Below are 24683 nucleotides of genomic sequence, written 5' to 3' on the forward strand. Positions count from 1 at the left end.
ACGCAAGACATTGCCTTAGACCACGTCAGACCCTTCAGCTATCTGTTCTGACCACTAGCAGCTTTCTAGGGGGTCTGGCAGAGAAAGGGCCTTTCCCATCAGTTTAACTGAAAATGCCGGAAGTTAGAATTGGGACCTTTTGCGTGCAAAATAAATGCTATACCACTGAGCTGTGGCTCCTCTCCCCCCTAAAAAGAAAACAAGATTCCAGTCATCATGGTTCTGAATTCAATAGAAAGCTGCATTATACTGAGTCAGTCTATTTGTCCATCTATGTTTCATACCTGGAGATACTGGGAACTGAGCCTGGGACTTTCTGGGTGCAAAAGAAATTGAGATACCTGTCCTCGTGATTCTGAATATACCTTTTCCCGTGTGAGACCCTTGGTCATATAGCTCAGTACTGTCTGCACTGACTGGCAGAGGCTCTTCAGGCTTCCCAGCAAGGAGTCATAACCCAGCCCTGTGTAGAGAGGCTGGAGCCTTAGGCACGCAGAGCAAGTGTTCTGCCAATGTGCTAAAGCCCCCCCTACCTGCCCAGATTGGGGTAAAGAAGACCAGTTAAACGCTGGGAAAGTTCAAAGAAAGACATGACCTCTTGGACATTTTTATAATGGAGGTTTGAAGGGTACTGCACAACCAGAGACGTCATGTGGGAGTTGTCGCCGCTGTTGGACAGATAGATTTTCATTGCCAGTTCCTTGGTGGAGCCAACCACCAGCTCCTTCCTGTAATGAAATAAGAGATAGTATTTCAAGACCCGCGGACACTGTAAAAACAGCGCAAGGTCTTGTGACATCTTAAAAACTGAAGTTTTTGTCAGAGAGCCCAGATCACCACTTACGGGACCGCCTCTCCTGTTATGCCCCGCGGAGGACCTTAAGGTCCACAAATGACAACATTTTGGAGGTCCCAGGTCGCAAGGTGGTTAGATTGGTCTCAGCTAGGGCCAGGGCCTTTTCAGCACTGGCCCCGACTTGGTGGAACGCTCTGTCACAAGAGACTAGGGCCCTGCGGGACTTGACATCTTTCAGCAGGGCCTGCAAGACAGAGCTGTTCCGCCTGGCCTTTGGTTTGGACTCAGTCTGACCCTTATGTTTCCCTCCCCTTATGGTCTTGATCTATCGGTTACTTTTAAAAATGGGGCTGCATTTTTAAAATTGCATTTTAACTGTATTTTAAATTGGTCCGTCCCCCCCCCCCCCATTATGTTTTTACTGTGATTATATTGGTGTTAGTCACCCTGAGCCCGGCTCTGGCCGGGGAGGGCGGGGTATAAATAAAATTTATTATTATTTTTTATTATTATATCCACAAACGGTAGCGAATGTGGGATCGCTGATAACCACCATGATACCACCGTGAGCCCAAATCATCATGAATGCACAATAAAAAGTATGTCTGAAAAGGGACATTTCTGGTTAAATTTATGCGCTGCCTCGACAGCATAGGCTCAGTGAATGGATTTTACTTCACACCATCTATGAAAAACACTTTGATACCACTTTGAATAGTTTTGTTTTTCCCGCCAAAGAATTCTGGGAGCTGTAGTTTGTAAAGGGAGTTGTTAAAGTAAAGGTAAAGGGACCCCTGACCATTAGGTCCAGTCATGACTGACTGGGTTGTGGCGCTCATCTCGCTTTATTGGCCGAGGGAGCCGGCGTACAGCTTCCGGGTCATGCGGCCAGCAGGACTAAGCCGCCACTGGCGAACCAGAGCAGCGCACGGAAACGCCGTTTACCTTCCTGCCGGAGTGGTACCTATTTATCTACTTGCACTTTGATGTGCTTTCAAACTGCTAGGTTGGCAGGAGCAGGGACCGAGCAACGGGAGCTCACCCTGTCACGGGGATTTGAACCGCCGACCTTCTGATCGGCAAGCCCTAGGCTCTGTGGTTTAACCCACAGCGCCACCCATGTCCCAAAGGGAGTTGTTAGGAGGCCCCTATTCCCCTCCCAGAGCTACAATTCCCAGAATTCCCTGTGGAGAGGGATTGACTGCTGAACCACTTTGGAAATTCCCCCCACTCTGTGGGGGGAATGTGGGACTCATAAGAACTCTCAACAAACTACGACTCCCACAATGCTTTGGGGGAAGAAGCCATGACTAGTGGTAATACAGCGCTTTGAGTGGATGGTGCGAATGTGGCCCAAAATGGGGTTTTCCTTCCCCTATCTGATGGCCAAAAGCACATTACAAAAATAAAAACACATTCAGAAGACTCACTCCATTTCAAAAGCTAAGCTCAAGCGAGGTGTGCAGACGGACTTATCACCACAATCTTCCACGACTGGTAGCTGACAGGGATGTCGGGAGTCAAAGAGACAAGAAAATTGTATTATTATCATCTTTATCACTGTGGAAACTCTTGAAGCCAGCCAGAATCCAAGCAACCTCAACCCTTCCCAAAAGGAGAATGGGAATGGCCCATGTTAGTCCTTTTCAGAGTAGACCCTCTGAAATTAATGGCCGTAACTCACTTAGGTCTACTTTGTGTAGACGTTGGTTGGCTACAACCTCACTGTGTGTGTCATCTCACATTTCCAGCCTCACAACAGTCCTGCAAAGTAGGCCACTCCGACATTTTTGTTTTGGCAAGCCTAGCCAGATGCTTAGAACGTTGAGGCAATTTTAATCTGTTTTAGTATTTTAACTTTTAAAGTATGGCTGTTGTTTTTTCTCGATTTTATTGTTTGATCTTTTCATAAACCCCTTTGAGGTTTGTTTGTTTTTTTAAATCAAGCAGTGTATTAATTTTGTGAAACAAAAAAATAATAATAACATGAACCCAGTGAACTAATTGCTTTACATTCCGTTTGGTGCTGGAGCCCAGAGTATTCATATATTAATGGACAGATACGCTGGCATCAGATACCTAGTTTTGGTATCTGGTTTTTTTGAACTCCTTAATTTTGCATATGGAAGACAGTGGGGTCTATCAGGTCCCCCATTTGGACTTGGGTTCTCTTGGTTGGAAAGGACACTTTTGACGGCAGTTTGGTTTCTATGCAAGCTCGTCCCATAATATTTGGCCAGGGCTCAGACAACTCAAACAGCAGCCAGAAAACTGTAAGTGGGACCACATCACACACCTTTCCAGGTGCCTTTCTCTGGTGGAATCTATAAAAAAATTGCGAAAATCCTTTTTTTTAAAAAAAATGTTTTGAAATATATATTGAATTTGCCATAGCTCATCATCGCCATCTAGTGTCACATATGTATAATGCACTTTACAACACTTAAAATGTTTTATTTGCAGTGTAGCTGAGTCCTCAGTTTAAGCTTCAACACCACCCAGAAGCACTCTTGGGCACTCTGCCACAAATTAACAGATGATGATGATGATGATGATGATGATGATGATTATACCACCCTTCATCCAAAGCTCACAGGGCAGTTTGTAGTATAAAGATTAGACAAAGGTAAAGGTAAAGGGACCCCTGACCATTAGGTCCAGTCGTGGCTGACTCTGGGGTTGTGGCGCTCATCTCGCTTTACTGGCCGAGGCAGCCGGTGTACAGCTTCCGGGTCCTGTGGCCAGCATGACTAAGCCGCTTCTGGCGAACCAGAGCAGCACACGGAAACGCTGTTTACCTTCCCGCCAGAGTGGTACTTATTTATCTACTTGCATTTTGACATGCTTTTGAACTGCTAGATTGGCAGGAGCAGGGACCGAGCAACGGGAGCTCACCCCGTCACAGGGATTCGAACCGCCGACCTTCTGATCGGCAAGCCCAAGAGGCTCTGTGGTTTATCCCACAGCGCCACCCGTGTCCCTTAGACAAAGTTAAGTCCCCTAAAAAACCATTATTTATAGCTTGTTACCTGGAAATCCACTTCAGGTTTCTGATACATATCAAGCATAGGCTTGGGGTGGCCCAGGACTTTTCCGTCAGGGTCATGAAGCTCGTAAGTGAGGCGGAGAGTAATGTCGGAGTAGCAGTCATCAGTGCAGGGCTGATATTGAAGTTGAAAAAGAGACAGATGAGTTTGCAAGCAAGACGGGCAAGGGTGGGGAACCTCAGGCCCAAGGGCTGAATGCGGTCCTCCAGATCTCTCCATCCGGCCCCCGGGACTCTCCCCAAAACCACACCTCCTCCCTAACCACACCCTCTCTCCTCAGACCACACCTCTCACAAGCCCACCTTGGCATGCTCACTGAGTCCATTTTCCTGGCTGGAAATGTGCCTTTAATCTGCCTTTTTGCTTGACTGGCATGAGACATGAGTGGACACTTCCTTTGTTCCTATGATCAAATAGTCGGACCAAGCTGAACACAGCTTTCTAGTTTTATTCTTGCTCTGGTCAAACTCAAGACGCAGCTCTTTTTAATCATCAAAGCACGAGGGATGGGTGAACCTATCGGTTTTTTGTTTCTCTCACTTTGCAATTTCCAAATTCTTCAGCATTTTATAGTGCGAATTTCTCTTAACACACCCATTTTTGTATGCAATTTTTGCACACAACTCTACACAATTTTGCATTCCCTCCCTTCTCCCCCCCTCCCCCAATTTCCATATGTTGTTTTCACGAATACATGCCTGTTAGGCACACTTTACCCTAGTGCATGCATTTTTGTAAACTACTTAGCTGGAAAAGTGCATTGTAAGATTTCGAAAAGTGTGTTTTTTAAAGGATGTCTTTGCTGCAGTCCAAATATTGTTTCGGAATCTACAAATTAAGCAGGTTTACCTTTGATCATCAAATGAATTACCGTATTTTTCCCTCTATAACACGCAGATTTTTTCTCCTAAAAAGGAAGGGGAAATGTCTGTGCGTGTTATAGAGCGAATGTGTGGTCCCTGGAGCCGAAAAAGCAGGCAAAAATCAAATCGCGCGTCTCCTAGAAGGGAAACTTGAAAAGAGGAAGCGGCTGCTTTCCTGCATTCTGCCTCAGGGTCTTACTGCCCACCCTTCTCTGTTTCGTTGCTGTGTTTGCTCAAACGGAACAAAGAGCAGGGAAAGCCCCTCCCCTCCAGGCAAGCAGAGGGGAATTCCTCTCTGTGCTCCGGTGCTGCTGGGGGAGAGAGAGGGGGGGAGGGAGAGAGAGAGAGAGATATGGCTGGCTTGGGTGGGGGGAAACTTTTGCCTTTCTTTCCTCCCTCCGTTAAATCCCTCTCCTGCATTCTTAGCCAGCTGCTTCTCTGCACACCCCTCTCATGTCCCTTCTTTGTTTTTCCTTCGCTCCCCACTTAAAATGTGGTTACAAAGCATAGATCCACAGGGATCCTCAGGATCTTTGCATTGGGTCACCCCAAATTCACCATCAGATCACATAGCATGTCCATGGCTACAGCCTGCACCAAAAAAATCACACACCCACTGTTGCCTGGGGCTGCAATGGTGCAAAAATGTGGTTACAAAGCATGGATCCACAGGGATTCTCAGGATCTTTGCATTGGGTCACCCCAAATTCACCATCAGATCACATAGCATGTCCATGGCTACAGCCTGCACCAAAAAAATCACACACCCACTGTTGCCTGGGGCTGCAATGGTGCAAAAACGTGGTTACAAAGCATGGATCCACAGGGATTCTCAGGATCTTTGCACTGGGTCACCCCAAATTCACCATCAGATCACATAGCATGTCCATGGCTACAGCCTGCACCAAAAAAATCATGCACCCACTGTTGCCTGGGGCTGCAATGGTGCAAAAACGTGGTTACAAAGCATGGATCCACAGGAATTCTCAGGATTTTTGCATTGGGTCACCCCAAATTCACCATCAGATCACATGTCTGTGGCCACAGCATGAAGCCCAAAAATGATACATCCACTGTTTCATTCAGAATGTTTTTCCCCTTGTTTTCCTCCTCTAAAAACGATGTGCGTGTTATGGTCAGGTGCGTGTTATAGAGCGAAAAATACGGTAACTTTCCCCCCTCATTCCAACAGAGCACACAATATACAGCTCTTCATTTAAAACTAAAAACAAGGTGCCAGTCCACATGGTTCTGAATTGAGATTTCTCTGCATGCAGTACACTTAAGGAAAATATCATGAAAATGATGTATAGATGGTATCTAAGACCATCAAAACTTGCCAAAATATATAGGACAAGAACTAATGAATGTTGGAAATGTAAAGAAAAGGAAGGTATCTTTTACCATATGTGGTGGACTTGTAAAGAAGCAAAGGCTTTCTGGGAAATGATATATAATGAGTTAAAAAAATTGTTTAAAAACACTTTTGTTAAAAAACCAGAAGCCTTTTTATTGGGTATAGTAGGTGAAGAGATACTAAGAGAAGATAAAAGATTGTTTATGTATGCGACAACAGCAGCAAGAACTCTTTCAGCCCAAAAATGGAAGCAACAAGATGTACCAATGAAAGAAGAGTGGCAGATTAAGATGATGGACTTTGCAGAATTGGAAAAACTGACGGGAAAAATCTGAAACCAGCAAGATCAAGTATTCCAAAAGGACTGGAGTAAATTTATATGATATTTGGAAAAACATTGTAAGCTCCCTTTTTATACTTATTTATCCCTTTTTCCTCCCTTTTTATACTTATTTAAATTTTGAGGTATTTCGTTATGAAATTAATCAGATTTGGAAAATGTATAAAATGCTGGACATAAAGGTTAATTTTAAAAGCCAAGAGACGGGAGGGAAGGAAGTCAATAGGCTCTAGGGATCCAAAAAAGTGGAAAATAATGATGTGATTATATATTGTTAAACTGAAAGTTAATAAAAATCATGTTTTTTAAAATGAACCTGCCTACAGCGCTTCTGCTAACCTGAACTACAGATCAGACCCCACGGAACATTCTCCCTGCAGATAGCACTGGGAAGCTCAAATACAGGTAGCCATTCCCTGCTGATTGTCCCCAACATTTGAAATTAACAGGTAGATTGCTTCTAGACGTGGAGGCATGGTTCAGCTAGTGACAGATCTATCCTTGATGCACGTTGACTTTGCAGCAAAGATGGTGCTCTCAGGCCAACATTTATGACTTAGGGGATTTCCACCACAGTGTCCCTCCCCCCAATTTTAGCTGCTGCTTGGGTGGGCACCCACAGCGTAGAACTCGCTTTCTCCTTGCACTCACCAGGATGTGGAGCTGCAGTTCGGGACAAGAATTCCCAGTGTAGGAGGTGTCGCTGCTGCTGGAGAATGTTTGGTCCTCAAACTGCACTCTCTTCTTTTCCATCTCAACATCTAAATCCACAGTGTAGCGAAGAAGGAGGTGGGGCAGCTCTAGGAGAAAGAAAGAAACGCTTGGCAGCGGGGAGGATGGTGAAAAAAGTCCAGGGATTAAAAAATTATTATTGTTGTTGTTGTTATACTGCTCTGTACCTGCAGGTCTCAGGGTGTTTCACAGGATAAAATCACAACATAAAAACGCAAAATACATAATCAAAATAAAAACAAGAACAACCCAATACAGTGGTACCTTGGTTCTCAAACTTATGTTAAATCGTTTTTATTAATTTTCCAATTAAAAACATCCAATTAACATATCAAATTACAATCAATTAAAATAAAAAACTAAAATAAAAAACGACCAAATTATCATCCAAATCAGAATTATTAATTTTTCGGGGCTTCCCATAGTCTGGACCTTGAAGCATATCTCCAAATCTCAATCCTGCCTCTCCTCATTGTTTCCATATTTTCCACATCTCGATTTTAACGCTTTAAAGTTCTCCATCTCTGGCTCTACAATTCTCAATCATGTCAGATATCACATATCCTTTCATCCATCAAGTACAGCTTTATTTGTGTATATATCCCTTGGTTCTCAAACTTAATCTGTTCTGGAAGTTTGTTTGACTTCCAAAATGTTCGAAAACCAAGGTGCAGCTTCTGATCGGTGCAGGTGCCCTGGAAACAACAGCCGACAATCGCATCGGACGTGCGGCTTCCAAAAAATGTTCAGAAACCGGAACACTTACTTCTGGGTTTTTGAGAACCAAGGCGCCACTGTAACCCCCCCCCCAAAAAAGCCCCCACATTTTAAAAGGGCACTGAATGAATAATCTGCAACCTCCTACAGAAATGTGAACAGAGTTTAAGAATTGGGGTAGGGGTGTGTGTGAGAAACAGAGAGAAATTGACATGGCAGATTCATCCAAAATACAGAGTCTGAATGGAAAGTGAGAGCGGACTGCACTTTTGCTTGACCTCCAACTGTAGCTTTGCAGAGCTGTTAGAGTACTCCATGGCAGCAGAAATATAACTGCCTTTTTGTTTGCAACTAGAGGAAAATTAAGTGCCAACCGTACAGCACAGCTGCTGCTGCGTCCCTGTTGGGCTAAAGTTAAGTGCTGCTAAAATGCTTGCCATGTGGGTGTTCATTACCTGTCTGCATGGTCCCAGGAGGGGAAACCCTATTGAAGCACAATCTGGCCGTAACGACGCCGTCGAAATGAACTATTCTCCCCGGGGTAAAGTGCATGGTGGGTTTCAGTCGAAGAATTGGCCTGGAGCTAAATGGAGGACGAGGGAAAGAAAGATAGGCTCAGCTTTAAAATCAAACCCCAAAGGCAAATGGAAGCATATAATATTTCAAGGACGGCTACTTTCTTGGCTGCCTCAGCAGAGCTCTGCAAATCAGCAGCCGCCTGGGTGATTATGGAGCAGAATATGGTTGGTATTTGGGCAGTGAGATGGGGAAGTGAAAGGGGCATAGTTTAGGGGAGTGGGGAACCTCTTAGGCCAAATGTGCCCCCCCCCAGGCCTCTCTACCTAGCCCTTGGAACCGTCCCTAGCTCTCGTCCCTCACTAGCCCTGCTTCACATCTTCCTTAAGTGGTTTTGCCCAGCTGGAAATATGTCCTTGAACTTTGATAATGTCTCTCGCTTGTCTGGATGGAGAGTGGAGAGGGGTGTTCGTGTACAAAAAGTAGCCTCCTATACAATAGGGCTGGGCGATTTCTGGTTTTCAACACCGGAATAAATCACCAGCTAGGCATCGCGATATACTGATATATCACAATATCTGTAAGCTATGTAGAGGCATTGGCTGGCTTCAGGGTCCATCCATCCGTCCCCACATTGTGATTTTTCCAAGGCACACAGACATCCTGATTCGCAATAGATTTGCCAGGTCAAAAATGATGAAACCAATATCATGATATGGATTTGAAACTGGAGGGAAGCAGGTGGTGTAAACCACAGAGCCCAGGACTTGCTGATCAAAAGGTCAGCGGTTCAAATCCCTGCAATGGGTTGAGTTCCCTTTGCTCGGTCCCAGCTCCTGCCAACCTAGCCGTTTGAAAGCATGTCAAAGCGCAAGTAGATATATAGGTACCGCTCTGGCGGGAAGGTAAACGGCGTTTCCATGCGCTGCTCTGGTTTGCCAGAAGCGGTTTAGCCATGCTGGCCACATGACCCGGAAGCTGTAGGCCGGCTCCCTCGGACAGTAAAGCGAGATGAGCGCCACAACCCCAGAATCGGTCACGACTGGACCTAATGGTCAGGGGTACCTTTACCTTTTTTATTTTTTAGATGATACATCGTCCAGCCCTAACACACATCCTGATTTGCAACATATTGCCAGGTCAAAAACTATGAAACTGATATCACAATAAGGACTTTGAACCGGCTTTGAGCGATATATCGATAAATCGCCCAGCCCTACTGTGCAAAGATTAATTTTTAACCCGTTGCTCTGCCCACTTGTACATCTGACCACCCCCCACCCTGCCTCAAAAGCTTATCAGAAGGGAAGGAGGTTATTGGGCTGAATAACATTCCCACTCCTGGTCTGGGAGGGTGGGAAGGCTGAAATTCTCCATCCCTGGCCTAGAAGCTGCTGATTTGATCAGCTCTGTAACATCCAGCCCTCCCAAATTTACTCTGGACAGTCATGCACACCAACACTTCAACACCCCAAATTGCCAACCCATGCCTACCCTCATGACTGCATGGAAAAGGGGGTGAGTTCTGAATTTATTTGGCATGCTGATGCTAGACACGTTTCCCCCCGACAGCTGGAAAATGTTTTTTGTCTACAGAAAAACTCAGCTCAAGAAGACTGCAGACCAGAGGGGGTTTTAGTCTCTCTTTTCCCCAGGAGAAAACCCAAAGATCATTACTACCTACCGGAGCAAAGTAACAGAACCTAATGATCCAACAATAATATCGGGGAGCCCATCCGCAGTGAAGTCCAATCCACCAGCCACAGACCTTCCAAAATACATGAGTTCAGGCAGACCGGTTTGAGCAGCTCTTATCCTCTGGAATAAGAAGAGGGAAATAGAAAAATGGTAGGCAGAACCACAAACACCACTTTTGAGATCCTTTAAGGATATAATTGCAATAATTAAATAATGGAAGAGGGTTTCCCTTGCATGGGACAGTTAAACGGTGCGCTGGGAGGGACTAGTCAGTGTGCCATGAGAAATAAAAGGAGTCTTCATAATCATTTAAAGCCCCCCTCAAGGCGAGCACAAAATAACCACCAGAGGCTCCGCGGTCTGACTCTGTGGGCATCCCCCTTTCCAATCATAGAGAAACAAAAGGGTAGAGCGATATCTATAGAAGAAGCTTCTAAGACCTAAATCATACCATACATTTTAAACAGGCACCACCATTCCACTTTAAACAGCCAGAGCTCCCCCCCCCAAAGGATTCTGGGAAGTGTAGTTTGTTAAGGTGCTGAAAATGGGTTGGAGACACAGGCACGCGACATCTCATTTGCCACACAAAGATGAAATATGCAGAGTGGTTTAACAAGGCTCTCTTGCAATTATAGCTCTGTGAGGGGCACAGAGGCATCCTCGTAACTCTCTTGGCACACATAATTCTTTGGGGAAAGCTGAAACTTTAAAAAGTGGCATTGAAGTGTTTTAAATTAGCAAGCCTCAAAGCTTGCTTCAGCCTAGCAACTTTTGAGATAACACAGGCGCTGGTACTCACGAGCTTATCTCTCATTAGTGGGAAAGAAGCTACTTTCTCAAAGGCCAGTTTTGTTACCCAGAGACCTGAGTCAGGGAACTGTTTTCTTCGAACAAGAAAACCATTTTCGACTGCTTCATTCATGTGATAAGTCAGCATCCTATGTTGCTGCTCAAAACAGCCCTTTGTTCAGAGCCACGAGGATAGGAATTTTGATTTACAGTGGTACCTCGGGTTAAGAACTTAATTCGTTCTGGAGGCCTGTTCTTAACCTGAAACCGTTCTTAACCTGAGGTACCACTTTAGCTAATGGGGCTTCCCGTTGCTGCCGCGCCAACAAAGCATGATTTTTGTTCTCATCCTGAAGCAAAGTTTTAACCCAAGGTACTATTTCTGGGTTAGCAGAGTCTGTAACCTGAAGCGTCTGTAACCTGAAGCATCTGTAACCCGAGGTACCACTGTATTATTAGGGGAAGGGTCATATACCTCAAGGGCAGAGCGTTTCTTTTGCAGGCAGAGAAGACCCCAAATTCAATCTCCAGCATCCCCAGGTAGCTTGGGAATGCCCCCTGCCTGAACCACTACCCTGGAAAGACACTGCCAGTCAGTGTAGGCCAGAGCTTTCCAAACGTTTCACGTTGGTGACACACATTGCAGACATGTACCATTTCGCATGACACAGCAATCCAGTTTTGCAAGCAAACCGGAGGTTAAACTTGCGCCAGCGGTCAGCAAACTTTTTCAGCAGGGGGCCGGACCACCCATCCTTCAGACCTTGTGAGACTTTTACACCACAAAGCTGGTGAGACTTTTACACACAAAGAACAATGCAGAGCAATAGACGGATAGACGGTTTTTGGGTTCTCTCGTTTCTCCCTCCTCATCAGTTTATGAGTGCATAAAGGGGTCAGAAACTTTTTCAGCAGGGGGCCGGCCCACCGTCCCTCAGACCTTGTGGGGGGCCAGACTATATTTTGAAAAAAAATTAATGAACACATTCCTATGCCCCACAAATAACCCAGAGATGCTTTTTCAACAAAAGCACACATTCTACTCATGTAAAAACACCAGGCAGGCCCCACAAATAACCCAGAGATGCATTTTAATTAAAAGGACACATTCTACTCATGTAAAAACATGCTGATTCCCGAACTGTCTGTGGGCCGGATTTAGAAGGCGATTGGGCCAGATCTGGCCCCTGGGCCTTAGTTTGCCTACCCATGAAGTAGCCCCTTTCCAGCCCCGGGAAGCGTGTGGGGAGCATTCGCGCAACACACCTGCACACTGCAGCCGACACACTAACGTGTCGCGACACACGGTTTGGAAAGCTCTGGTGCAGACCGAGGAAGGTGGAGCAACTGTCTAGCTCAGCATAAGGCAGCTTCCTATGTTGCTTTGATGCCCTGCTGTAGCGCCCTGCTTGTGGTTAACGCTTAGCTGGAATGAAATATTCAACGCAGCAATAGAGAAATTAAAATAGTAATTTATTTGTCAGACAAATAAATAAGAGGCACAGTGGTACATGGTTACCAAGCTCTGGCCTGGCCTCCTGCCATTCTGGCCAGCACTTATATTCCCTTAATCCAGCCCCCTTTGCTCCTCCTGTGGCTGCCTCTGTCCAATCAGCCTGGTTGAAATTCCTATTGGCTGTTTGCTAGAACCAATCACAAAAGATACACCCACAAAAGATACACCCATTTCCTTGCCCTTATAAGGGAGACAAAGAGCTATATATATGACATATAAGTAATAATATATCTTACATGGAATCTTAATTACCAGCTCACCTCTTGCCCTTCTTGCCCTATTGCCTTCTAAAACAAATGTTTAATCTTACATTTTTATGTTCAACAGATGTCAAGGATCTTGAGTTTCACATCAACATTGAAAGATTTCCTTCATTTAATGTTTCTAAACAAATGCCTGACAACTATATATCAAGACTGCTTGGATGGCGTCTTCTGTCTGGCAGGGGGGGGGGCTAGGCTCATTTGCCCCTCTGGTCTCCTATTGCAATATGACTCTATGAAATAAGAATCTAGCATTCCTTAAATCCTTTGCATAATTACATTTAAGCCAATATATTTAAGCTAATATATTTCATACATTTATCATAGGTAGCCTCTTAAAAGAATAAAGCTTTTCAAAGCAAAAAGGAAGAAACTCAGTAAAAGAAGCCTCTTCAGTTTAAGAAAGAATGGCTTTAGAAAAAGACTTCCCCAAAAATGCTCTCTTTCTTCTAGCTAAATGTTTTTCTTTCCATTTGCTCCTGGCCTTTCAACCTTAGAAAGAAGATCTGGCTCATTTTACTGGGAGGCACATTAGTATTATCTTACCCCATTCCTAATGGTGTTTTTTCAGCCTTGGGGCAGCATATGTAATTCTCCCTTTTTATGACTTTGAGAATTGTTTTTCTACTATAAATCAATGGGGCCCTCTTGTCTTAGGAGAATGGCCAAGGTTTTCTCTGCCTGGCATGAAACATTTGAAAATCCCTTTTTTTAAGCTCATTTTTAAATACAAGCCTTGATTGAAATATATAGAAGCTTTGATAAAAATGCAGGCTTATGGTTAGGTGCCTCATTCCCCCCTTTCAAGCTCAAGGACCTTCATCCCAAGTGTCCTTGATAGCTTGACCTTCATCATATTCCTGAGGTAAAGCTCTGTATTGGGCCATGATATGAGGTAGAGTTTCATTTGAAACCATCTTGCTAATTGTACTTCTAAAACATGAAATGATACATGGCATCATACATAAAACCAATACTACTACTGTCAAGAAAAACAAGCAAGACAATAGTATCCCTTTGAGTCCTGTGACATTAGGTAACCAATTGGTGAGCCATCCCATATCCCATCCTTCCCATGTTTGTACTGGGACATGTGCTATATTCTCCATCTTTGTGGCCAACACACGGATTGCCTCACCATTATCAGAAATGTTAAAGCAACAGGCATTCCCTGTCAAGTTCAAGACTCCACATAGGCCTCCTTGCCTGGCAAGTACATAATCCATTCCCATTTTCAGCTGCAAAATGGCGGCTCTACTTTCATCCAACTGTTGTGCAATAAGTCTCAAACTCTGGGCCGTTGCATTGGTTACAAGTTCCACTACTGCTTGCAATCGAATTATTCTGTTTAGATTATAAATAGGATCCCGTGCCCCTTGTATGAGCTCACCAGGATTCCAGGAGGCAGGATCATAATAGGCTATAATGCGCTCTGGTGGCCAATCATCAGTACCGCTCCAACTTTGGGTACTTCCTCCTGCTATATGAGAAATATCAGCATTCCTTCGTGTTCGCCTGGCCGAACTAGTGGGCATAATCCACATTGGTGGTAATACCCAACCCAAGAAACAAGTCCCACTCCATTTGGAAGGGAGTTTCTTGTACGCCCATTCTCCACATATCCACCACAACCATCGGGTCTGAGGTTTTTGGTACGGGGAATACAGAAGGCGAAATACCAAAAGGGGTAGAGAGTTCACAGTGCAGTATGTTAGATTGCCTTTTTCTGTCACAGTTATGTTCCACACCACTTTCCATGCGTGAATAAAAGGAGGTGCACAGGGCAAGGTATTCCGAGTTCGATAGGTAGTACCGTGTGCCCAGGTATGACTATTCTTCTTATAATCCCAAGTATAGTGACAATGAGAAGAGCCTATCATGGGAGAATCAGCTGCATCTGATGATTTATGTACACAGAATTCCCCTTGTACAGGTATAACTCGTAATGGTTTAGTTGAGTTCCATCCGGGGAAATTCTGTATTTCAGTTTGGTGTGGCATTTCGCTTACCATACCAATAGCATCTAATGGTATCGGTAATAAGGGCATACCTCCCTCTGAATCATCTGGCCCAAGAGAGCAAACAAGGCAATTGGTCCTATTTGCAACATTAGCTACCATTTCAGCTAAACCTACCCACATATTGTGGTCATGGCTGAATCCATATTTAGCCAATTTGGTCAGATTCAAGGACCCTTCCCCTTCCCAAGGGATCAGGATTAATAATAAAATCATGTTGATGTCTAGTATATGCATTCCTCCCACAAAAGATTACCTTATTGTGATAGCAAATAATTATTAGCCCCAATATAATTCCCCCAGTGACAGAAATGGGGAACCACCAAGACCAAAACATATATCCCGAGGATCCCCAATGAGTAATATCTCTGATAATTGTTCCACAAGGGGGGCAGTCAATCAATTGTATTAGAGAATCTTTCCGTTCACAGTCGCTGGTTCAGACGCTCCTCAAGCTTCAGGCGTGCGCAGGTCAGCCAGCTTCCAGGTTGTGGCTGCAGCAGGCCGGTCGTCAAATGTTGCCCGTGACCTAGCCCGTTCCCGGTAGGGCTAGATACAGGGGTTTTTGGAGAGAGTTAGTTTTAAAGGATTAGAGGGGTCACCTTTGCACGTCCAACTGCCTTCAGACTTCTTCAAACGAGAGTGATGAATCCAGGGGGTCACCTCAGCTACCTTCACCGCTGTTGGAGTAGAGAGCAAGACGGTGTAAGGTCCACGCCACTTAGGTGCAAGTGGATCACGTTTCCACTCTTTCACCCATACGCTATCGCCAGCCTGGAACTGATGAATCGGCTCGGCAATGCTGCACGGCGTGCGCTCGAGGGCCCACCTGTTAAGAGAAACAAAAACACGGGAGAGAGATTGCACTTGTCCCTGTGTCACATGATCTCCTATTTGTTTAAGGTCAGCTGGAATATCCTGAACAAAGGAGGGCGGTCTCCCATACAGGAGCTCAAAAGGTGACAACTTAAGTCTTTTTGTGGGTGCACACCGAACACGAAACAGTGTTATGGGTAACACATCTACCCATCCCAATCCCGTTTCCTGGGTTAATTTTGCCAATTGGGTTTTCAGAGTCCGATTCATTCTTTCAGTTTTCCCTGAACTCTGAGGCCTATATGCTGTATGCAGTCTCCATTTTACTTGTAGGACTCGACATACTTCTTGTACTACTTGATCAATGAACGCTGGCCCATTATCACTTCCAATGCATCTAGGTAATCCAAACCTTGGGATCAATTCAGTGAGGAGTCTTTTAGTTACCTCTCGTGCCTTTTCAGTTCGGGTGGGAAAAGCTTCAACCCATCCGGTAAGAGTATCTACAAACACAAGGAGATACTTGAATCCCTTAGAAGGGACCAGCTCTGTGAAGTCCACAATTAGGCTTTCCATGGGGACGTATCCCACATGCTGAATTCCAGGAGGTTGTACCGGTCCCTGCCTGGGATTGTTTTTAGCACAAAGAACACATTTCTGTGAAATGCAAGTTGCTAATTGTGATAGATTAATAATATACAATTTCCGACTGAGACTCTCTCTAGTTGCAGTACCGCCAAGGTGAGTAGATTCATGATAATTTCTTACAATTGTGCCTGCCAGATGATGAGGTACATAAATCCTATTGTCCGGCAGGATCATCCAACCGTCCTTCACAACTGCTCCTTCCTGTTCAGCCCACTTCCTCTCTTCTGGGGTATAGTGAGGTTTAACATCTTCTGGAACTACCTCTGGTATGAGGGCTGCTATAAATCCTCCCACAGGCTTTTGGGCTGCCTCTCGGGCTGCTTTGTCAGCAGCATGATTTCCTCTGGTTATTGGATCCCTTCCTCGTCCATGACCTTTGCAGTGCATTACAGCAATCTGTTCTGGAGCCCATACTGCTTCTAACAGGATTTCTACTTCAGGTCCATATTTCAAAGCCTTCCCGTGGGCTCCGATTAGACCTCTTTCTTTCCATAGAGCTCCATGTGCATGCAGGGTTAAGAAGGCATATTTTGAATCAGTATAGATGTTTGCCTTACATCCGGCTGCCAATTGCAGAGCTCTAGTTAAACCTATAAGTTCAGCCTTTTGTGCTGAGGTGCCAGCCGGCAAAGCTTCAGCTTCCACAACTTCCTCATTGGTGACCACAGCATATCCTGCTCGTCTGGCACCTTCATGCAGGTAACTGCTACCATCCGTATAATATACAACATCTGGATTTTTCAATGGCTCATCTTTCAGATCAGGTCTACTGGAATAAACTTCATCCATTACTTGGAGACAATCATGTGATTCTTCATCATCTACCTCTGGTAGGGGCAGCAAAGTCGCTGGATTGAGCATATTCACTACTCGTAGATGAATCCTGGGATTTTCACACAATAGGCCTTGGTATCTAGCCATCCTTGGGTTCGTTAGCCAATAACTACCCTTATATTCCATGAGTGTCAGAACAGCATGAGGTACATTCACATACATCGTCTGGCCAAAGGTAAATTTATCAGCTTCTTTGACAAGGCTCGCAGTGGCTGCTACTGCCCTTAGGCATGGAGGCCATCCTTTTGCTACTGAGTCCAATTGTTTAGACAAATAAGCTACTGGACGGTTCCAACTTCCTAATCTCTGGGTCAGGACTGCCGCTGCAATCCCATTCTGTTCATGTACATACAGCTGAAAGGGTTTTTCCGAATTAGGCAATCCAAGGGCTGGTGCCTCCATAAGTCGTTGTTTGATAACTAAAAAGGCTTGTTTCTGCTCAGGTCCCCATACGAATGGGTCCTTTTCTGCACCTCGAGTGCTTTCATGTAAGGGCTTGGCCAGACTACTGAAATCAGGTATCCATAGTCTACAAAACCCTGCTGTTCCCAGGAATCCCCTAAGTTGTTTTCTTGTGGTAGGTTCCTTGATAAGGCAAATAGCTTCTTTCCTCTCTGGTCTCAATGCTCGTTGTTGGTGTGAGATGTCAAAGCCCAAATATTTGACCTTTTCTAAACATAACTGTGCCTTTTTCTGGGAAACTCGGTAGCCAGCTTCCCAGAGCAAGTGGAGCAGTTCCTCTGTCCCTTCTTTACAGGTATCAAAATCCTTTGCAGCTAGTATAAGATCATCCACATATTGCAGAACCACCTTTTCTCCCGGTGTTGAGGGGTAACTTGTTAGATCCCTCGCCAAGGCAGTGCCAAATAAAGTTGGGGAATTTTTGAATCCTTGGGGCAATCTTGTCCAGGTTAGCTGGCCTTTTGTTCCTGTCAAAGGGTCTTCCCACTGGAAGGCAAATATAGGTTGGCTCTGTGGTGCCAGCCGGCAACAGAAGAATGCATCTTTCAAGTCCAATACAGTAAAAAATGTTGCTTCTGGTGGGATCAAACTCAGCAAGGTATATGGGTTTGGTACATTTGGGTGCAAGGTCTCGATAGCCTGGTTTACGAGCCTCAAGTCCTGCACTGGCCTGTATTCATCTGTCCCAGGTTTTCGAACAGGCAAAAGGGGTGTGTTCCATTCTGATTGGCAAGGTTTAAGCAGACCATATTTTAATAGGCGGTCCAAATGTTTCTGGATGCCCTCCGCTGCTCGCCGGGGTAAGGGATATTGCTTTACAGATACAGGGGTAGCCATAGGTTTTAGGGTTACTACAATTGGAGCTATATTCTTAGCCATTCCTGGTGGGCTATTTTCGGCCCATACTCCTGGTGGCACCTGTAGAGTTCGGAGGAGCTTGTTTAATTCTGTATCCAATGTGGGTTGGACTTGCAAGGCTGACATTAGGCGCCATGATTGTTCCTTAGGTACTGAGAGGGTAATTATTCCTGCTGCTTTTGATGGCAGTTTCATTTCTGGACCTCGAGGAGTGAAAGTTATTTGGGCCTGCAATTTGGACAGCATATCTCTGCCTAAGAGAGGTATTGGACACTCAGGTATATACAAAAACTGATGGGTTAAACGATGTCCCCCAATCTGGCATTCCAAAGGTTGGAGGAAAGACCTCTTAGCTGACTGTCCAGTGGCACTTTTAATGACTACACTTTTGGATGCCTTTTTCTGCAATAGTTCTGGGAGTACTGAGTATTCAGCCCCAGTATCAATCATAAAGTCTATTAAATGGCTCCCTAATTGAATCGTGACCGTGGGCTCCTGGAAGCCTAACTTTATGGAGTCCGGTCGTTCCTAGTCTTGAGTAAAATCCTCTTCTGCCAGTCCAATGAAATTGTCTCTACTCCGTCCCTGTCCTGGTCTCTGATATCTTCCATCTCGGATCATTCCCCGTCCCCGTCCCTGGTTTCTTGGGCCGGAGCCTGGGCCTGGGCCTGGGCCTGAGCCTGGGCGTACTTCTTCCAACCTCAGGGGTTCAGGACACTCCCGCTTCCAATGACCCTCCTTCTTGCAATTTGCACATTGATTCCTTCCCAGTGGTGGATTCCTTCCTCGCCCTCGCCCTCCATTTAAGGGGCGGTGGTCTTGCTTCACTGCTGTGGCTAGCATTACCATCTTTTCCTTCTGCCACTTCTTCTTCTCTTGCTTCTCAGCCTCATCCCTATTCCGATAAACTCGGCGTGCAATGGCCATAATTTGGCTCATCAGCATCCCTTCCCATCCTTCTGATTTCTGAATTTTCTTACGAATGTCAGAAGCGCACTGGGCCACAAATGTAGCAGTAATCATTCTACTGTTTTCAGGGGCTTCAGGGTCAAAAGGAGTCCATATACGATAGGCTTCTTGCAGCCTCTCTAAAAAGTCTCCCGGACTCTCATTTGGTTTTTGTTCTACTTCTGAGACTTTAGACATATTAGTGGGCTTCTGGCATGCCCTGCGGATACCTTGCACAAGTGTCTGGCGGTAGGTGGTGAGTCTGGCCAGGTGAATTACATTGTTTGGATCCCAATTAGGATCTTCCAAGGGAAAGTTATCTTGGAGATGACGGTCAATATTATAAATATTTCCCCCTCTGGCCTGCTCACGCAAATATATCTGTGCCTTTTCAATTATGTCTCTCCTTTCCTCAGTGGTGAACAGAGTATTCAGGAGCTGGCGGCAATCTGTCCAAGTAGGACTATGAGTATTTATTATTGAAGTCACCAAGTCCATCATAGCCTGAGGTTTTTCTGCAAAAGATGGGGTGTGTGTTTTCCAATTCATCAGATCTGTAGTTGTGAATGGAATATATTGCAGGGTCGAAGTTCGAGGTGGCCGTGGTCCGGGTTGCCCATTAACCAGCGCAGGCTCCTCAAGTGCATCAAATACTCTTCTAAGAGGGGCTACTACGTGACCTTTCTCTTCACTTTGCTCTAGGGGCCTCAAATCATAGGGGATGGTATCTGTCGCAAGGCGTTCTTTTAGCAGCTTTATACGCCTGGCTGTATTGCTTGCTGACCGAGCAAGGTCTCCCTGTAACTTCTGTAATATTTCTCTGGGACTTGGATGTACAGGGGTTTGGGGTGGGCAATCAGTTGTTCCACTAAAGGAGACTGTAGATGGAGGTCTATTAGGAGTCACAGGTGGAATAACCACTTCTGCTTGGGCTTTATTATAGGACTCCAATGCCTCCTGAAGATATTTATCATAATCTATCAAGGAATCAAACTCTGTGACTCCACTCCCATTATTCATTCCAGTTTCTTGCCTTGGGGTTACAACTGGTGGAGTGTTTGGATTAAGCTCCCTTCGATGTGGAGCATAGGGTGGAGGTGGAAGCACCTCTTCCTCTGGCCCCTCAAAAATGGGTTTGAGTTTATTTGGCAAGATTCCTTTCCTAGCTTCGGCTTTTACAGCCAATAATTTGCATCGTTTGACTTTGCATTCCCTTATCCATGGAGGATTTTTATTTAATGTGCTCAGCCAGGAATCTATATATGGAAATTGTTCTGGGCACCCTCCAGTTTCTTTGGCGATATCAGTCCAAAGTTTGCTCACTAAATTTATATCAAAAGTTCCCTGAGATGGCCATCCAGTATTTTGTTTTGGCCATTCTAGTTCACATAACGTTCTCAAGCGCTCTGGCGTCATTTTGACTCCATATGCCCCTGAGAAGGCTTTCTTAAAATTATTTAACATACACTCAAGAGGTGTATTTTCCCCCTTTGAACCCCCAACTCCCATTGTATGGCCCTGTGAAGTATCCACTCAGTCACTCACAGACGCGCTTCGTGGGTTTCCTTGCCTAGTGAAGTCGCCTTACTAGGAACCGAAGTACTGCCCACTCCACACTCAGGTCAGCTACAGATTGCTCTGTACTTTCTCACACATACAATGCGCTGGATACTTCACCACACTCTACCTCCCAATCCTTCCCTTTTCCTCCACCAGACCACCATCTGATGTACCCAACCACCTAGCGTACTCAGTTTCCCCTTACTGAGACGCAGAAGTTTGATCAAGACTTCTCTTCCTCCTAATTAATTGGAGGGCCAAAAATCCCTTTGTGCACTTACCCTTGGTTGGTTCCCTGTTTCCCCCGGTCCGTCGCCGCCAGTGAGCAGGGTATCAGACAGACGAGTCTTCTGCGTTCCCCCTGGAAAAATTTACCAGTGCGCGCTTTGGGTAAGCAGTTGTCCTCTCTCTTGTACCCTGCCCAGTAGGGCGAAGGGGCTGCGTTCCAGCAGACCACTTATCCGAGTCACAGGGCACCATAAAATGTAGCACCCTGCTTGTGGTTAACGCTTAGCTGGAATGAAATATTCAACGCAGCAATAGAGAAATTAAAATAGTAATTTATTTGTCAGACAAATAAATAAGAGGCACAGTGGTACATGGTTACCAAGCTCTGGCCTGGCCTCCTGCCATTCTGGCCAGCACTTATATTCCCTTAATCCAGCCCCCTTTGCTCCTCCTGTGGCTGCCTCTGTCCAATCAGCCTGGTTGAAATTCCTATTGGCTGTTTGCTAGAACCAATCACAAAAGATACACCCACAAAAGATACACCCACTTCCTTGCCCTTATAAGGGAGACAAAGAGCTATATATATGACATATAAGTAATAATATATCTTACATGGAATCTTAATTACCAGCTCACCTCTTGCCCTTCTTGCCCTATTGCCTTCTAAAACAAATGTTTAATCTTACATTTTTATGTTCAACAGATGTCAAGGATCTTGAGTTTCACATCAACATTGAAAGATTTCCTTCATTTAATGTTTCTAAACAAATGCCTGACAACTATATATCAAGACTGCTTGGATGGCGTCTTCTGTCTGGCAGGGGGGGGGGGCTAGGCTCATTTGCCCCTCTGGTCTCCTATTGCAATATGACTCTATGAAATAAGAATCTAGCATTCCTTAAATCCTTTGCATAATTACATTTAAGCCAATATATTTAAGCTAATATATTTCATACATTTATCATAGGTAGCCTCTTAAAAGAATAAAGCTTTTCAAAGTAAAAAGGAAGAAACTCAGTAAAACAGCTTTTAAAAGAAGCCTCTTCAGTTTAAGAAAGAATGGCTTTAGAAAAAGACTTCCCCAAAAATGCTCTCTTTCTTCTAGCTAAATGTTTTTCTTTCCATTTGCTCCTGGCCTTTCAACCTTAGAAAGAAGATCTGGCTCATTTTACTGGGAGGCACATTAGTATTATCTTACCCCATTCCTAATGGTGTTTTTTCAGCCTTGGGGCAGCATATGTAATTCTCCCTTTTTATGACTTTGAGAATTGTTTTTCTACTATAAATCACTGGGGCCCTCTTGTCTTAGGAGAATGGCCAAGGTTTTCTCTGCCTGGCATGAAACATTTGAAAATCCCTTTTTTTAAGCTCATTTTTAAATACAAGCCTTGATTGAAATATATAGAAGCTTTGATAAAAATGCAGGCTTATGGTTAGGTGCCTCACTGCTGCCTTCTCTCTCTGCAAACTAAGCAGAGTGAAGGCTCAATAAATGGCCGACATGCTCTAATCTTCTTGCAAACAAATCAGGAGGGATGCTCAATAAACAAGCTGCCTGGAAGCAGTGTCTCCCTCTTTCTTTCTCCGAAATACAATTCCACAAGACCCCCTTACCTGGGAGAAGGGAGCCTGCAACCCCTCCTTGCCGCCGTTAAAGATGTAAACACTGCCAAAAGAGCTGGGGCTCGACCCATGGTCCTCGAGGGGGGCGCCAATGGCAACATCTCCAAAACCATCCTGGTCCACGTCACCAATGCTAGCCATGGCAAATCCAAACCTGGAGAAAAGGGACCCCAGCTGGCCATGTAAGTGTCTCTGTAGAGTAAAGTTGTTGGCCTGGGAGAAAGCAGGAGAGAGGGGAAAAGGGGAAAGTTACATGAAAGTGCTTTTTGTCTGCTGCTTCCACCTGTTGGTGGAGGTTCCTTCAACTGAATTTACCTGAATTGTAAGGAGGTTCCTTCAACTGAATTTACCAGGCCAGGACTCAAGCCCTTAAAAGCTTGGGACCAGTTTACTTGAGGCATCCCCTTACCCCATCACTGAAATCTGCAGAACTGGTACTGTTACAAGTGCCACATGATCCTCATTCTGCTCTTGTAAGAAATCTATCTTTTAGCATAGCAGATGCCTTCACTGTACTCTTTTTGGATATATAATTTTTTTATTGAGTTTTCATTTTTCTACATTTCAAATCAAACATTTTTACAAACTTTGAAATATCCAACGGCTTCCCTTCTTCTCCTTCCATGGTTCATATCATACTTTCCTGCCTATTTTACTAGAACCATTCAAATCAATTTTCCACTTTTACATCAATCAAATATTGTTTACTCTGCTGAATTGAGCTTAACGCTGCCAGCGTTTTCAGCTGTGTACAATTATTGTGTAAAAGGTAAAGGTACCCCTGCCCGTACGGGCCAGTCTTGCCAGACTCTAGGGTTGTGCGCTCATCTCACTCTATAGGCCGGGAGCCAGCGCTGTCCGCAGACACTTCTGGGTCACGTGGCCAGCGTGACAAGCTGCATCTGGCGAACCAGCGCAGCACACGGAACGCCGTTTACCTTCCCGCTGGTAAGCAGTCCCTATTTATCTACTTGCACCCGAAGGTGCTTTCGAACTGCTAAGTTGGCAGGCGCTGGGACCGAACGGCGGGAGCGCACCCCGCCGCGGGGATTCGAACCGCCGACCTTTCGATCAGCAAGTCCTAGGCGCTGAGGCTTTAACCCACAGCGCCACCCACGTCCCACAAAATACAATTATTGTGTACAATTCAATAAATATTTTCCACTCTTCTTTAAAAATACGTTCTTCTTGCTCTCTTATTCTGAGGGTTGAACCTGCAAGTTCTTCATTAGAATATGTTGCCAAACCTCTTCACAAGGAACCTCACTCACTTTCCATTGGAACTGGGCGGGCTCGTTGGGAGCTTGCTTTCATTGCTGCCGGACCCCTTGGCATCCTGGTCATCCCCAGGACCTTCGAGCTACCTCCAAGCTACCCCTAAACTCCCAAGAGCAGCAGCCGGGTTGCTGTGATTGCAGCGCCCGCTTCCTTCTCCCCTCACGGCAAAGCGGAACATTTTTTGTTCAGGGAAAGCTATCCAAAACATGTCAAAGTTGATAGGTGTTTTAATTAGTCTCTCTCCCCCCCCCAGCCTGACCACTGATTTTAACTAGTATATTTGTATTTAAAATATTTTTTTAAAGCCTGATTTTAACTTTGTCTTTTGCTGGCAACTCCCCCTTTTTGGGTAAACTGCTTAGAGTTTCCACTTACAATCAAGCAGAATAATGCACACATTTTGCAAAATAAAAATAAATCATAAATGCATTTGGGAGGACTCTCTTGGTCGTTCCACCGCCCTCAGATTTCGGAGCAGTGGGAGAGGGCATTTTCTGCGGCAGCTGCTAAGAATTGTGTAGAATTCTGTCTGCTGAAGACACCCTTCTGCATTAAACTGATTAGTAGTAAACAGGCAGCCTGTGCAATCTTTTTAGCACAGGTGTAAAATGTGAACAGTAGGATGTTTTACCTGGCTATCCAAGCGATAAAGGTAAACCTTTCCTTCCTCCCCTTGCATATGGAAAAATGGAGCTCCAAGCAGCAGGTGATCTGTAACCCCATCTAGGTCGATGTCCAACAGGCAGAGCTCGGAGCCAAAATAGGACCCAATC

The 24683-nt window shown here is 45.1% G+C and overlaps 1 protein-coding gene across 1 annotated transcript in view; it reads right to left on the reverse strand.

Moving 5' to 3' along the window:
- Positions 1 to 24683, reverse strand: part of ITGAE (integrin subunit alpha E) — a gene marked incomplete at its 5' end in the record, with an annotated part of 60659 nt that overhangs the window by 14477 nt on the left and 21499 nt on the right. Inside the window, 8 exons of the mRNA XM_081844353.1 lie at positions 596 to 728; positions 2227 to 2297; positions 3826 to 3957; positions 7055 to 7203; positions 8308 to 8435; positions 10053 to 10186; positions 22624 to 22845; positions 24542 to 24682. Of these exons, the coding sequence (XP_081700479.1) occupies positions 596 to 728; positions 2227 to 2297; positions 3826 to 3957; positions 7055 to 7203; positions 8308 to 8435; positions 10053 to 10186; positions 22624 to 22845; positions 24542 to 24682 (1110 nt within the window). The remainder of the gene's footprint in view (positions 1 to 595; positions 729 to 2226; positions 2298 to 3825; positions 3958 to 7054; positions 7204 to 8307; positions 8436 to 10052; positions 10187 to 22623; positions 22846 to 24541; position 24683) is intronic.

The sequence above is a fragment of the Podarcis erhardii genome (genome assembly GCF_964252035.2).
Source record: "Podarcis erhardii genome assembly, chromosome: 16".
Taxonomy (NCBI): Eukaryota; Metazoa; Chordata; class Lepidosauria; order Squamata; family Lacertidae; genus Podarcis; species Podarcis erhardii.